General features: G+C 49.0%; 1 protein-coding gene across 2 annotated transcripts in view; it reads left to right on the top strand.

Annotated features, from left to right (window-relative positions):
• The first annotated feature begins 830 nt into the window (after positions 1–830).
• The window catches only part of Fech (ferrochelatase), a 38,018-nt gene continuing 22,723 nt past the window's right edge, over positions 831–16,125 (top strand). Inside the window, exons 1-4 of one of the 2 annotated variants that reach the window (XM_045135223.1) lie at positions 831–948; positions 7,205–7,328; positions 12,175–12,294; positions 14,083–14,231. In XM_045135223.1, the coding sequence (XP_044991158.1) occupies positions 882–948; positions 7,205–7,328; positions 12,175–12,294; positions 14,083–14,231 (460 nt within the window). In that variant the 5' untranslated portion in view covers positions 831–881. The remainder of the gene's footprint in view (positions 949–7,204; positions 7,329–12,174; positions 12,295–14,082; positions 14,232–16,125) is intronic. The other variant, XM_045135224.1, reaches the window with a different exon arrangement.

The following is a 16,125-nucleotide window of genomic DNA, read 5'->3' as shown; positions in this document are numbered from 1 at the left end:
ACATTAGCAAAATAACCTTCGCTTCTGATCTCACTTAAATTCTACAAGGAGGTGATGTAGAAGGCCGAGTAAGAGCATGAAGGCCTCATTTAAAAAACAAAAACATCATTTTTCTTTTCCAGAAACAAAACTGCACAGTTGTGCTGTAATGGGGGAAAACACTTGGGGGAATCAGGCAAAGGCAAAGGCTCAAGTTAAAGTAAGAGTCATGGAAACGTCTAGAGGGTCTTTTACTAAGAGTTTAGCTGTTGTTCAGGCTTAGACCAGCTTGCCACACACCGGGAATCTCTTAAGGCTGCAGGGAGCTGGCCTCTAACTAAGCCCAGGGCCCAGGCTCTCCCAGTGGGCGGTTCCCAGTCGTGACACGCAGGCCTCCAGTAGAGGACTTGGAAGTAGCCTTTGACAAGCCCCACTCCTGCATCCCGCGCCCTGTTCCTTACGAGGGGCGTGTCCTCTGCGGGCCCCGCCCCGCTCCGTCCCGGCGAATGAGCGGGCTCCTCCTGGGGGCGTGTCCTCTGCGGGCCAAGCCCCGCCCCGGCGAATGAGCGGGCTCCTCCTGGGGGCGTGTCCTCTGCGGGCCAAGCCCCGCCCCGTCCCGGCGAATGAGCGGGCTCCTCCTGGGGGCGTGTCCTCTGCGGGCCCCGCCCCGCTCCGTCCCGGCGAATGAGCGGGCTCCTCCTGGGGGCGTGTCCTCTGCGGACCAAGCCCCGCCCCGCCCCGTCCGGGCGAATGAGCGGGCTCCTCCCGGAGGCGGGCGCTGGGTGAGGAAGAAGGCCCGTTGCTCGGGTGCAGAGCGCTGCCGGGCTCCGCGCAGAGTGGGCCGGTACCGGAGGCCGCCGCCGCGGGACGAGCCCAGGCTCCGGGCCGAGGCCGCCCCGGAAATGCTCTCTGCCGGCGTCAACATGGCCGCGGCCGTGCGCGCTGCGGGCGTGCTATCCCGCGCTCCGCGTAAGTGGGTTAGTGGGCGGTGTGGCCTCGGCCTGGGACCCGGACGCACCGTGACCTCGGAGCAGCCGGGGAGGGAGGGCGCAGGTCCCGTCCCGCGGGTCCGCCGGCTGCTGTGAGCCCGAGCTGCAGCTTGCGGAGCCTGGGCCGGTGCCCAGCTTGTGGTTGGGAGTGGGGACCGCGCGAGACCCGTCCCCTTAGTGCCTGTCGCCTAGACGACGGGCACGCGGGCGTCCTTGTCATCCCCCAGCGTGGGCATCGGTCCTGCAGCTCCTTCCACTGATGCAGATCACCGCGTGTGTGCTGCCGCTCCGGTCCTAGCTGGTGGCATCACTTTGGGGAGGCAGGGTGCACCCCAGGCGGCCCCGGACTAGTGTTTCGTTGGGGAGATTGGAGGACAGCCCGCCTGTTTCTCTCTGGTTCACACCGCGAGTGTAGATTGCCTTTTCACTGTATGAGCTGAGGGCCTCCAGGTCACACACACCTGTCTGGGGCTGCAGTGAGGAAGGGTATCTTGAGCCAACATTCCAGCATCCCTTTTTAGATGCCAACGATGTCATGACAGTACTTTATAGGCTTGCTATAAAGATTAGGGGCAACAGGGGAGGCAGGCACTCAGTAGGTACATAGAGACCCTCAAAATGTGCAATTATTGGGCTGGAGAGATGGCTTAGCGGTTAAGCGCTTGCCTGAGAAGCCTAAGGACCCCGTTCGAGGCTCGGTTCCCCAGGTCCCACGTTAGCCAGATGCACAAGGGGGCGCACGCGTCTGGAGTTCGTTTGCAGAGGCAGGAAGCCCTGAACCGCCCATTCTCTCTCTCTCCCTCTATCTGTCTTTCTCTCTGTGTCTGTCACTCTCAAATAAATAAAAATTTTTTAAAAATGTGCAATTATTGATTTTCATTTGCAAGTAGAGAAGGAATGAGACAGAGAATGAGAAAGAGAAAGGGAATGGGTGCACCAGGCATCTTGGTGCTGCAAAGTCCAGATGCACCACTTTGTGCATCTGTCTCTACATGGGTACTGGGGAATTGAACCCATGGTATGCTTTGCAAGCAAGCACCTTTAACCACTGAGCCAGCGCTCCAGCCCCGCAGTGTTCAAACGCTGCGACAGTGACCAAACCCTGTAACATTTCAAAGAAATTTCCCAGCTGCGCTGTTTGGTACTTGGAGTGGAGAGTATCCAGCCTAACCTCAGTATCCTGTTACAGCGACCTTTGTTACGAGAATAATAAGGACCCAAAGTCAAGTGAGGATCAGTCACTAAGGATCCCAAAGGCTTTATCGCTGCAAGGCAGGACAGTGCCCATAATGGGACTAAAAGAAGTTACTGAGTTCATTTTTCTTTCATCAATCTTACCTGTGGCAAATAAAGTCTGACTCACCCTATATTGGAAATTAATTTGCTTTGGAAGTCATCAGACACTAAGTGGAGGATTCAGAAACCATAGCGGAAGTGTGCTGGAATTCCATCTGTGTTACAGACTCCAATTTTGAGATAATTGTTATTATTTACTTTTGGAATTGTTTTGGCTGATCAGAAAGGATTAATATTGTTAGAAAAACCGACTAGTATTTCTGCAAATGTATTTCCAGTGTCAAAGTTTAATGTTCCATGTGTTTAGCCTAGTATACAATTAATAAGCTTCCTTGGGCGAATCACATGCTATAACACACCCGTGTATGTGTGTGTGTGAGTGTGTGTATGTATGTATGTGTGTGTGTGTGTGTATATATATATATATATATATGTGTGTGTGTGTGTGTGTGTGTGTGTATAATGTTTTTGAGGTAGATTCTCACTCTAGCTCAGGCTGACCTGGAATTCACTCTGTAGTCTCTGGGTGGCCTGCGACTCAGAATGATCCTCCTACCTCTGCCTTCTGAGTGCTGGGATTAAAGGCATGTGCCACCATGCCTGGTTGGTCAAGGGAAATTAAATGTCCATCTTTCACATGTTATAAAAAACTTCACTAATATGGCAACATACATGTTGCAAATCATTATATATTCACTACTTCAAGTCTTATATTTTTGTGCTTAGAAATATCTTAAGCTATATGTATTTATCTACATTTTCTCCTTATTCTTTACACAATATATAGTAACAATCTGTAATAACTGACACATGGAAGAATTTTCATGATGTGAACATAAATTAAAAGGTTGGTGGGCTGGTTGGTTGGTTTGGTTTGGTTGGTTGGTTGGTTTTTGAGACAGGGTTTGTTATGTGTTGCAAACTGGACTTGAACTAGAATATAGACCTGACTGGCTTGGAACTGGCAGAGTTCTGCTCAGCCTCCTAGTGATGGGGTTATGAATAAGCTCCACTGTGTTCCACATGTTGTATGTCCTGACATAGAATTTGATGGTGATGAAGTGCTGTTTATCTCTCTGATGAATTAATATCTTTAATGGTCACTGTTTTGGAAGAATACATTATCGTTCCCATTTCCTGGATAGATGGAGAAATGAAGTCAGGAAAGGTTTACAACTTGCACAGAGACTCTGAGCTTAAGGAAAACACCTCTCTGATTGTAACACCTTTTTCTGTCACATGGATGGTGGCCCCTACAGGCCAAGATGAAAGCTTGCTTTGGCAAGGCCACAGGTTCCCTCTCGCTCTCTCTCTCAGGTGCAGAATGTTACTAAGCAAAGATCTCAATAGGTAGCTGTCATCCTAGTGGTTAGGTTAGGCAGGTCCCCTGCTGTGGTCATGGGTAGGGGATTTTTCATACCATAGCTTCCCAGGTTTTCAGGCTTTTCTGGAGTAGTAGCTGGCTGAATCTTAGCATTCTGCAGTAACCTATCTTTGGAAGTCTGCTCCACACAAGCTGGAGCGCCCTGAGGCCATTATTGGATGCCTGAGGGCTCCCCATTTCCTGCATGCCTAAGGATACTGTGGGTTCACTTGGGTGGGCAGAGCACTAGGTGATCTGGTCTGCAGAGACCCAATACTGCGTGCAGTGCCCTGTGTCTGCAGTGGTGCAGGGGCTCATGGTGACCCCGGCTGCTGAGAAAGGTGCTGTCTAGTCCCTGAAACTGTGGGGGACACGGCTGGGAGCACAGGTGGATTGAAGACATAATCTGGATTGAGGCTCCATGACCATTACCTGGAGTCTTAGCAGTAGGGAGGTAGAGACAGGAGGACCAGGAGTTCAAGGCCAGCCTTGTATACATAAGACTTTTTCTCAGAAACAACAAACAAACAAAACCACAAAAACTTCCCCACACTGGGGCTCAGGAGATGCGTTTGGAATTCCAGAACCCAAGTAAAATGCCCAGTGTTGAACACACCTGTAATCCCAGCACTGAGGGGGTGGGGGATAGAGACAGAAGCGTCCCTAGGGCATGTTGGCTTTCTGGTCTAGCTGAATGTGTGAGCTCCGGGCTCAGAATGAGGTTGTTCCAGCATATAAGGTGGAGAGTGACTCAGAAAGGTTCCCAATGCATAGTGCTGGTTCCCTCACCACATAGACATGTGCACATCCGCACACAGGCACATGCAAAAAATAAAAACAGAAGATAGAAACGAGAACAGAATAACTACCCAAACCTAGAAAGTGAGGCCTGTGCAGCCCCTGCTTCTGGGATAGTGTGGTCCTTATATATGCTTTATTAGCATACACTATACAAAGCGATGGGTTTCACTGTGACATTTTACACATGCATATAGAACACTTTGATCATGTTCAGTTCCTCTGCGTCTGTCAGCTTTCCACCCCTCCAGTCCCCCTTCTGCTCTTCCCTATGCAGAAGTCCAAGAGAAGCTTTGAGAGATGTCCTTGAGGAGTGGTGTGTTAACCCTAAGTCACATGGCCAGGGTCCCTTATTCACACCATCACTGCCCTCTCAGAATTTGACCAGCTGAGCGCTCTGTAAGTGAGGACACCGCAGCAGTGAGGTGGCTCCCTGTCTGAAATGATAGAGGGGATCCTGCCACACTCACTGGAGAGTCTAGTCCCACCCAGCTCACTCCCTACTCCTGTCCTTGTGTCACAGGAAGAAATCTTACTTATGAATAACAGATTACAGATACTAAAGCTCTCTTCCTACCCCGTGGGGTCAGATGTGATCTCAGTCACGCAGGAACTGGAGACGAGTGCAGCCTGACCGCGAACCAGGCTCAATCTCCCCGTGTGCTTCAGAGTTAAACCGGTCTGAGTAAGGAGGTGTGTGGAGGTTGAGACTTCCTTTGAGGGGGGGGTGCTGAGTTTGGTCACGTGAGGCTTTTCACGTCTGTCTACCCTGGTTGAAGGAGGATTGCTTTGGCAGCAGCTCATGTAATTAATTGGCTCTGTTGGGAATGTATACAATTTGTGTTTTTTAAGTCTTCTTAAATATTTTATTTATTTATTTATTTGCGAGAGAGAGAGAGAGAGAGAATGGATGTGCCAGGGCCTCTAGCCACCGCAGACAAACTCCAGATACACGTGCCACCCTGCACATCTGGCTTCCATGGGTACTGGTGAATCAAACTTGGGCCCTTAGGCATCACAACAAGCACCTTAACTGGTAAGCCATTTCTCCAGCCCACAGGTGGTGTTTTCATTTTTGGATTTGAGGCAGGGTCCCTCTGTAGCCCAGAGTGGCCTCACACTAGAGGCCCTTGTGCCTCTGAGTCCTGGGTTGGGTTTGTGGGCAGGCACCATCATGCCTGGTCACTTTCCAGTCTGGACAGAGGAAATCTAAGCAGTTATGCCGTTTTCCTGTATCTTGCACCCATGCTGGTAAGCTAAGGAAGTCAGAGCCAATGGGGCTGCTCTGCCCTTCTGTTCTGCAGACTCCTGTGAGCGCCCAGACACTGTGCAATGCCTCACTTATCTTACTTGCACAAGAGTTCCAACAGCAGGGAGTCAGCACGTTACCGCTGTGGGAACAGCTCGGCGAGATTATCACCCAGCCGCAGGTCCCACTGCTAGGAAGCTAGAGCTGATTGCGTGGCAGACCCTCTTGGTCCACAGCCTGAACTCCTGCCTCATCTGCGTCCTTCTGCCTTGGAGGAGGAGGAAGGTAGAGGGAGCCTGGCCTCAAGCTGGTCTCTTAGCTGGTGCTTTGCGAGTGGGGGAGGGGTCACACTAACTTCAAGGGGCCCGGTGTAGCCGTCGTCCCATGTTGCCTTCCTCAGTACTTAACCGTATGGTTTAGCTGCACTGCATGCTTAAGGACCAGCACTCGAGCGTGGCATGTGGACTCTGGATCAGGTGGCTTCTCTAGGCCCAGCCCCCCATCATGGAGCCCAGATCAAGAGTACACACGGGCATGCATATTATGTGAGACAGCAGGTGTGTTCTTTGCCCTAACACTAGCCAGTAGACCTTCGTAGGGGGAGCCCTTCTGCTCTCCCAGGCACAGTCTCGCTGGGCAGGTTGGCCTGTATGCAGGCTCTCTGGATTCGCTCCATTGGCATCCGTTGGCACCCTTAGCCACCCTGCCGGTCAGGAATTGCTCCCTTGTGGCACCCTGTGACCTCTGCAGGATGGTCTTAAGAAAGAAGCCTCCCTGCACAGACCCTGGGATTGGGTGTAGGGCTCTGCGGACTGAGAATTCTTGAGTCCTGTAAGGCTCTAGGGCTCTGGGGAATGCTACACAGTTGCTATGTAGGCTGCTCACCTCACAGGCTGGGGTGCAGTGAGTAGAGGGTCAGGGTAGACCTTATACCAGAGACTGCCCCCCGCCCCAGTCCCACCAGAGCCCAAGGCAATACTGGGATTCCCAGCTTTGAGGTTTTACTGGAGAAGGCAGAAATGAAATCTGCGGGCGCATACCACTGGAGCTTGTTTGCAGTGGCAAGAGGCTCTTGAGTGCCCATACCCCCCTTATCTGCTTACAAATAAAGAGAAAGAAGACATCCTCAGCCAGTGGGAACTGGCCCAGTTTCCATTCCCTAAATCAGTGCCTTGCTGTGGGACCCTCGCCTCGCCTGTGAGCGTTGTGTGGACTGAATGTGTACTGGTTCCCAGGAGGGAGCACAGCAAGCTACAGCCACCGCAGGCAGGCCGAGGAGGTGTGCCTGGCTTGTAGAAGGCCCTGCAGGTCCTGAGGAAGCCATCCCGCCAGAGGCGGACCTGCATCCCAACCCCCTGGAGAGACCATAGGCACATTTACCCGCCTGCAGAGAGGGCTAGGAAATGCTAGGAAAACCACCTGCCATCACACCTCTTTAAGTTTTGAAGCCAGGAATTATGCCCCGAGGACCTCTTCAAAAGAAATTCCTTTCCACCTAGATTTCATGCTAGCGCTTTAATTTTGTCACAGTGGTGCATGGCCCCTGGAGGGCCCGTCAGCCATGGAGGTGCCAGTCGGGTGCAGCTGCAGCAGCCACTACCGAGACAGCGCGTTGTGCCCAAAGAGAAAAACCTCAAGTTCGACCAGAAAAGAGGTAGGAGTCTAATTTTGGGCACAAATAAGGATTTTTCATTTTTACTGAAAACACCAGTGGGTACAAACAGCATAGGAGGAGAGGACTTGGGGATCACAGGGTATTTGCGAGAGTGTGTTATCTCGGCTTCTTTCTAACAGCCATTAAGCCTTGGGCTTTGATGCCCCTTAGTCTCCAGCAGGGGTTTTGTTAGAGGACGCATAGTTGGGTATGTCCGCAAACATGTTAGACTTTGGCCCTGGCCTATGTCAAATAGCACCAGTTATGTGTATGTAGGAAATGTATTGATGCCAGTAAGGCTGTGTGTACACCAGTGAGATGTAAACTTTGTACAGTATAGAGTAGCTAAGCTCTCAAGTATTTCTACCATTGCTTTAAAGCTTTCAGCTCAGTGAGCATAATTCTTAATGATATGCCAAGACTTGTAATTAGCTAAGGAAACAGAGTATATGTTTCATACCTCACCTCCTCTCATTTGCTGGGGGAAGCGATGGACACTGTGAGTATCCTCAACCAAAGCCACCACTGCCCCGAGGCCTCCCACTGCATGCTGGCCAGGGTGGATGTCACCTGCATCCATAAGTCCCTAGAAATGACTCACTTTAATACCAGGAGGATCAAAAGGACAAGAGCTGTGATTTATTTAACTTTGTCACCTTCCTGCCAGACCAGATGTCATTCTAAGAGTTATACAGGCATGAAAATGAAATAGTGCCTTTTGTGTGAATTTTTCATTGTGATCGTGAGTTCATTGACTGAATGGTGGGTAAGCTGAGGTTTGCTGGGGCAGGAACAAATCACCTTGTCTTAACCCCATCCTCCCAGAAGATGGGTTCGCAGGTAGTGGGAGGGTAGGGAGCACAGACACCTGAGGCTGGCAGGTGCCCACTTGTGTCCACTGATGCCTCTTCGCACCTCAGCCTGGTTGGCACAAGTATTGGTATCACCTGAAGAACGGGACGAAAACATATTTCATTACTATATCTTTTTGTTTTTGTGTTTTCAAGGTAGGGTCTCGCTCTAGCCCAGGCTGACCTAGAATTAATTCAAACTCACTGCAATCCTCCTACCTCTGCCTCTCTAGTGCTAGGATTAAAGGTATGTGCCACTATACCCAGTTACTACTATATCTTTATAGTGGTAAAACTTCGGTCATAGTCTTAACTATTAAATTATTAAAACTAAATAAAGTGAGATAACTGACATATTTATTATATAAAACAATAGAAATGTGGATGGGAAGAAAAGAGCTTTAAAAAATATATTTATTTATTTGAGAAAAAGAGAAGGGGGAGAGGGGAGAGAAAGAAAGAGGCAGAGGGAGAGAGAATGGGCATGTTAGGGCCTCCAGCCACTGTAAATGAACTCCAGACCCATGCGCCATGTACATCTGGCTTATGTGGGTACTGGGAAGTTAAACCTGGGTCCTTTGGCTTTGCAGGCAAGCACCTTAACCGCTAAGACATCTCTTCAGCCCGAAAAGATCTTGTTGAAAGATCACAAGTCTTCTAGCATTTTGTGTCTATATTAATTCTTACCATGTCAACTAATATTCACTTAATGAAATGTGACAAAACTGTGTATGTTATTTGTTTGTTTGTTTGAGCTAGAGTCTCACTCTAGTCCATGCTGGTTTTGCACTCACTCTAGCCCAGGCTGGCCTTGGACTTGCAGCGATTCTCCTCCCTCTGCCTCCCTCCGCAGTGCTGAGCCACCCTGCCCAGCTGGTGAATATGTTATTTTGTAACTTCCTCTTTGTTTATAAATATTCTGGGTTGCTTTAGCAGTGCTAGTTACCGACAAAAGCAGCTTCAGGGAGGAAGGGTTTGTTCTGGCTCACAGTTGGATGCTGCAGCCTGTCCCTGTGGGGAAGTCGTGGTAGCGTGACTGCAGGATCACAAAGCAGTGTCACTTTGCATCCTCAGTGGGGGAGGGGGGCGGGGAAGGGAGGAATGTTAGTGTTTGGTTTGCTTTCTCCTTTTGCTCAGTGTGGGACCCCAGCCCCTTGAGCTGCGCCGTCTGAGCTATGCCGTAATCTTAGACTCACTGTACTGGGTCAGGAGACATGGCTTGCTTTGTAACAAGTCAGCCAGTAATTGCTTAGATTTTGTGAGGCCAGGCCATCTCTCTCACTGCTCTTTACCTCTGTCAAGACACTGTAGTGACATACCTTGTGAATCCTGAATGGTGCTGTGTTCCCATAAAACTAAATTTTTTTTTTTTTTTGGTTTTTCGAGGTAGGGTCTCACTCTAGCCCAGGCTGACCTGGAATTCACTATGGAATCTCAGGGTGTCCTCGAACTCCCAGCGACCTTCCTACCTCTGCCTCCTGAATACTGGGATTAAAGATGTGCCCCACCATGCCCAGCCCAGTAAAACTTAATTTCTGAGAGCAAGCAGAGAGAGAAGAGGAGAAATGGGTGTGGACCCTGGTCTGGTGGTAGCATAGTCCCACAGGTGATTCACATCATATAGGCTGGGTGAAGACCCGGAACTCTGTTTATTTTCACTGATGCTATTTCTATAGTGTAGAATAAGATGGTTGTTAATTGATGAACTTAAGTTTCCATTAGCAACATTTAACACTTCAAAGGAAAAACTTTATATTCTGAGAGTCCTGGAATCTAACAAAAGCAAAACATTTAAACTTTTCCAAGTAAGTTTTAAAATGTGTATTCAGTCCATAATTCTCTGTTCACACAAAGGAACTTGGCCAGTCAGACCTTGGCCTCAGGTGGACTTGCCTGGAGGGAGAAGAGACAGGGGCCCTTGACTAAAGCTGCGCTCGTCCCGCTCTGAGACCGAGCTGAGCCGGCAGGACTTGCTAATGCGCCCTTCATCATGCGCAGCACAGTTTGGAATTAAGCGCATGTGCGTTGGGCATTTCCAAATCATACGCGTTTCTTTCATGTGTAAGATCAACATGGGCTTTCTGAATGTGAGCCGGGCAGAGCAACCTCCTCTTTTAAGCCACTCTTCTTGTGAGCTCAGGTGTTACAGATGAGAAACACAGTTGTAAATCCCGTTTGTACATTGATACCCTCTGTGGCTGAGGTAAAGACCTTTAGCCTGGGCTTTCTTAACCAGTAATCTGTTAACTGGCAGCAATCCATGGGAAATGCTCTTAATTTATTGTAAGTCACAAACTTGAGGGGAAGGCAAGGAATGAACCCCGAGAAGATGGGTGGTTGTGAAGAAAGATTCAGGAAATATGATACTTTCACCAAATGATGCATCTGGAATTTTTAAGAAGTAGAAAACTCAAAACCCCTGTCAATTTAGTGAGGACACTTCTGTGTGAAAACATTTTGTAATGACATCTTCAGTATAGTTGCTTAGATTAGTAAAAAAGAGGATTCGACCAACCTTCTTTAAGATGGCGGTACTAAGCAAGATCCTGATGGGTTTGTCCCCCTCACAGGACAATGCAACAAGACCTGGAGACATTTGAGGTTGTCACAGCCCAGGTAGGGTATGTATGACTGCTGCTGCCCAGTTGGTAGAGGCTGGGGATGTGATAACCCCCTTTGTGTGGAGAGTCCTCTCAGTGAAGGGTTGTCTAGACCAGGACAGCAGTGGTATGGAGGCCAATAAATGCTGTCCTAGGACATGAGGTAATCTTAGTTCAGAACTTTTAACAAATTAATGATGATGGGTGTGCATGTGCTATGATACACATGGAGTGTATTGAAGCACACTTTCCCTGAATAAATGTGTCTAAATCTGGCCCTGTGCTACCCAACAGTATTGCTAAATGTTAACAGTGGTTTATAATTGTCAGTGAAGGTGTCATTGCCATCTCTTTAAGAACGCTTCTCTGAGGGTTGTTGGAGTCACTGTTGTGAGGAGTGGTCTCGTGGGGAGGGTTAGGGAACAGACAGTTCAGGGGAGCACTGGTATTCTAGACAGCCTTCTGGTTGGTTATGTTACAGTATACTCTGGAGGGAAGCTGGAGAATGGATGGTTACTTAGCAATCCACAGCAGTGTCCTTGGATGCTGTGGATGGATCTTGGACATTTTATGTTCAGTAAAAGAAACCAGACACAATGACGTGATTCCATTCCTATGAAATGTCCTGGGTAGGTACATCCATAAGCCAGAGTCGTGGTTGGCCAGGAGTGAGAGGGAGACAAGTGGGGGGCTTTAGTGAACAATAGGAAAATCCTTGTTCTGAATATAGTAGAAACCACAGAATTGCTTATTTTGAACTGGTGAATGTTATGTTGTATGAACTGTGCCTCAACTGAAAGAATGATGAACAGAGGGAATAGTCCTGTCTTTTTCTCACTGTTACAGCATGGCTTTCCAGGTGACCCTCAAGGCTCCTGGTCCTCTGTGGTCCAGCCCCACACTGACCTGGTTGTGACATTCTGATCATGGTCTCCGTGGCAGGGTTTAGGAGTGGAGACTTCCAGGCCTGCCTTGCTTTGGGCTGTGTAGGCTCCAGAGAGGGCGACAGTGGAAGTCGACAGTTTTGAGTGATACCGTCTTGTCATTCCCAGAAGCAGCCTGATGTCAATGTGTGTCATGGAGTTGTGTTTTCTCTTAGCTTCTCTCTCCTTCAGGCTCATTATTCTTTAGCTCAGCCCAATTTGAATGTCAGCACCCTTGGTGTAAGGATCACCTAGCAGTGATCACAGGAGGGCTGGGTGGGGGTGTGGACTGAGAACCGTGGAAGAGAGGGTTAGATGTGTAGGTAGGTGGCCTGAGGAAGAAAGCACGTAGAGCGTGTGGGCTCTCACCGTGCCACCACACTGGGCGAGGGCCACACCCGAGCTCTGAACTAAGCACCGCCCAGGGCAGGTGCACATTGTGAACAAGTAACTGTCGTTCTGTCTTGTGTAGGAGGCCCAAAACCGGAATCCTGATGCTGAACATGGGGGGGCCAGAGACGCTCGGAGAAGTCCACGACTTCCTGCTGAGGCTCTTCTTGGACCGAGACCTCATGACCCTGCCTGTTCAGAGGTGAGCGCTCATGAGTACGTCCCTGGCTGTCCTGCCACGTGTGCAGTGTGTACACACGAGTACACGCCTGGGCTGTCCTGCCACGCGTGCAGTGTGTACACACGAGTACACACCTGGGCTGTCCTACCACGCGTGCAGTATATTTGCTTATGGAGCCTGGAGGACAGGGTCAAGGGATTAAGCCGTCTCAGCATGTCTGGCGGTGGTCATGGCAGTTCCTTCTTTCCTGTTGAGATGAGTGGGAGTGACCCACGGAGAGAACGGCTAGAGAGCGCTCACCTCACGCCTTCCTCTCCAGGACCCCAGAAATCATAGTTGATCTGATGCTGCTGCAGTATCTTTAAAGATTTTTCAAGATAGATTTGTCCTTAGCACTCAGCAGCTGATTAACACTAAAGGAAGTTATGATTATTTCCCCTTGTTCTTATAGATTATTGCCATTTTGCTCTTCCTCTCATTCTGTTCTCCCAGGTTCCTTCTCTATTTCCTTTCAAGATAAGTTTTTCAATGGAAAATTAATGCATGCATATGACTAGTATCAAAATATAGCAAAAGGTAACTGCCCCTTTCACCTTGAATCCAGTCCCCCAGTTACAAAGGGTTCTACCTGAAATAGCCTGTGCATATACAAGCATAGATGCACACGGACTTACCACTCCACCACTTGGCTGTACCTGAAGAGCCTGTGTATATCCGAGTATACATGCACACAGACTTACCACTCCACCACTTGGCTCTACCTGAAGAGCCTGTGCATATCCAAGCATAGATGCACACAGACTTACCACTCCACCACTTGGTTGCTCAGATGTGAATCTATTATTTCCCACACCAGTATTTTTTTTTCACTTAAAACATTTGTTTTGTATCAGATTATATGAATCCGACTCACTTTTTCATGAATGTTTAGAATTGCGTGGTTATATGCTGATTTGTTTATACTGTGTTTCATTGGTAGACAGTTACATTGTCTACACTGTTGGAGTGAACCTTGTTTGACACCTCACTGCTTATATATGCAACTGTATGATTAATGTTCATTTTGATAAATTAAGAACAATGTCTGAGCTGGGTCTCAGGACACTGGAGGCTGAGGCAGGAACATTCAGGGCCCGCATGGGCTATGGTGTGAGTATAAGGCCAGTCTAAGTCACTCGGTGAGGTTATGGCTTGGAATTTTTTTTAAAAAGAAAAGCAACCGACTAGGGTGCAGCAGCTCAGAGGGAGGGAGCTTGCCCGGCAGGCTCGGGGCCAGGGCTGAGCTCCTGCACTGCTCAGTGATGCCGTGTGCCTTCTGCACCTTCTCTCCTCATTCTTGTCACATGCAGAACCCAATGAGGTGGCAGCTAGTGCCATGTAGTCCATGTGCATGTGTCCTGAGTTTCCAGGGTGAGCTGCCAGGGCAGTCTGGGTGTGAGGGAGGCATCCCTTACCGAGCCAGGCTCTGTGACCTCAGGGCTTGCTTCTGTTTTCTGTTTTGGCAGTGTTCTATTTTTTGTTTGCTCATTTCTTTTCCCAGGTAGGGTCTTGCTCTAGCCCAGGCTGATCTGGAATTCACTCTGTAGTCTCGGGTGGCCTCGAACTTATGTTGATCCTCCTACCTCTGCCTCCTGAGTGCTGGGATTAAAGGTGTGTGCCACCATACTCAGTAACAGGGTTCTATTTTTAAAGCTTGATCTTGTTAGGCAACCCTTAAATTCTTCCTCATCTCTCCTGTTGAATAGAAAGTATTTCTCAGGTTGCTAAGGAGGGGATAATATCTACTGACCCACATGTTCATTGATTTAGTAAGCTGGCACCATTCATCGCTAAACGCCGGACCCCCAAAATTCAAGAGCAGTATCGCAGGATTGGAGGTGGATCCCCCATAAAGATGTGGACTTCCAGGCAAGGAGAAGGCATGGTAAAGCTGCTGGATGAGCTGTCTCCCGACACAGGTAGGGTGGTTTTTCATCAACTAAAGAAGCAAGAACTCAGAGCCAAGCGTGATGGCACATACCTGTGATCCCCACACTCGGAGGCAGAGGCAGGAGTTCAAGGCCAATCTCAGCTACATATTGAGTTCCATGCCAGCCTAGGATACAAAGTGAGACCCTGTCTCAAAACAACCCAGTCAAAATGATATCAGATGCCAAATGCTGTGTGTGTACCAGCAACCTATGGTGTGTGAGCGTCTGTGTAATTCATGGCCCTCGGCAGCACTCTCAAGGACTGTCTTTTGGCTGTAGAACTCTCACCATCACTTCCTATGTGACAAATAAACAGACCCAAAATATGGAATGTTAGCTTCAGAATGAAGTTCCAAGTTAACTTGCGCAAGATTGTAAGGCAATGAATAGAAGATAAATAGCAGTGAGAAGACATTGTGGAGAGTGGACAAGGCTTCTGCTGTCGCCTTTTCAAGGAAAGAGAGGGAGAGAGAAAGAGAGAAAGTGTGCTGCAGGGCCTTCATCCACCACAAATGAATTCCAGATGCTTGCTCCACCTGTGCCTCTGGCTTTATGTGGATACTGGGGAATTGAACTCTGGTCCTTGGGCTTTGCAGTCAAGCACCTTCACCACTCTGCTGTGGCCCTTTCTCTCCCACTGTATAGTGGTGAGACGAGCGTTTAGAGCAGAGCTAGCTAGCTGTCCACAAAGCAACTTTCAGTGATGCGCACAGCTCTCAGCAACACCCCCATTGTCAGTTGTCTAAATGAGGCTGTAATGCCTGGTAACTACCCTCTGAGAACTTACCTGAAGTAAAATACTAAATATATGCGCAAACCACAAGTGCTACATGCAGTCTCACCCCAGACATGCTAGAACACAGGACACACCGTGACTCTAATAGGATAACTACGGCATGGGAGAAATGTAAATGATGGAAAAGTGCCCGTGTTACCCCTGAAGCACACTCATTGCAAACACCTGTGGTTTCAGGACTCAGGGCAGGAGTGTGCCACCGCTGCCCTCACAGCAGACAAGCCTGTTGGCAGGAGCTCCAAGAATTGGGCTGCTGTCAGAATCCATCGTTTCCCCTTGCACAAAGGGACCGAGTTTTCTAGGCTCTTAGCAGATTCTCTCACTTGGAAAATTGTTCAATGGTGCTTCTGAGTATTAGGTTTGCTTTGTGCCTTTACTGTGGCTCAAGGGCTTTTCTTACAAGGCTCAGCCACACATGCCACAGTGCGTCTTTTCAGATGTCAGCAAAAGAGAACTTAGTTCCTTTGTCTACCCTGCTTGGTAGTAACAGCTGGTCATGAGAAAAGACTGCATATGAACCCAACTCTCTATTTAATGCAAAGGAGAAGGAGAAAGGTGCCATTTTTCATGGTCTTCCTGTTAATGGTGTTCAGCACCATGAAGAGCCTGAACAGAGATGTCAGCTTGAAAGGGAAGAGGCGGGAGGGTGTCTTCCCTCTCCTTCCTGTCCACTGTCTATGGGAGGCTGTCAAATGTAAGAGCAGACACGGCCTCAGGGTCCAGAGGAATGACTCCTCTTCACTGTCTATGTGATGGTCATCTCTGTGTCTGGTCATATAGAGCAAAGACAGGAAGTTACATGTGAGTAAGATCTGGGCCCAACCGTCCTCTTCTTTGGGAAGTATCAAGAATAATAACACCAGGCCAGGCCGTGGTGGTGCACACCTTTAATCACAGCACTCAGGAGGCAGAGGTAGGAGGATCACTGAGCTCAAGGCCAGCCTGACGCCACAGAGTGAGTTCCAGGTCAGCCTGGGCTAAAGTGAGACACTGCCTCAAAGAAACCAAAAAAACAAAAAAATTAATAATACCCACTTCTTACTATTGTTGTGAAAGTGGCTGAAAAAAATTCAGGGGGCTGGAGGG

Source organism: Jaculus jaculus, chromosome 15 (assembly GCF_020740685.1).
Source record: "Jaculus jaculus isolate mJacJac1 chromosome 15, mJacJac1.mat.Y.cur, whole genome shotgun sequence".
In the NCBI taxonomy this organism is placed as follows: Eukaryota; Metazoa; Chordata; class Mammalia; order Rodentia; family Dipodidae; genus Jaculus; species Jaculus jaculus.
This window is presented reverse-complemented; position numbering and strand designations above follow the sequence as displayed.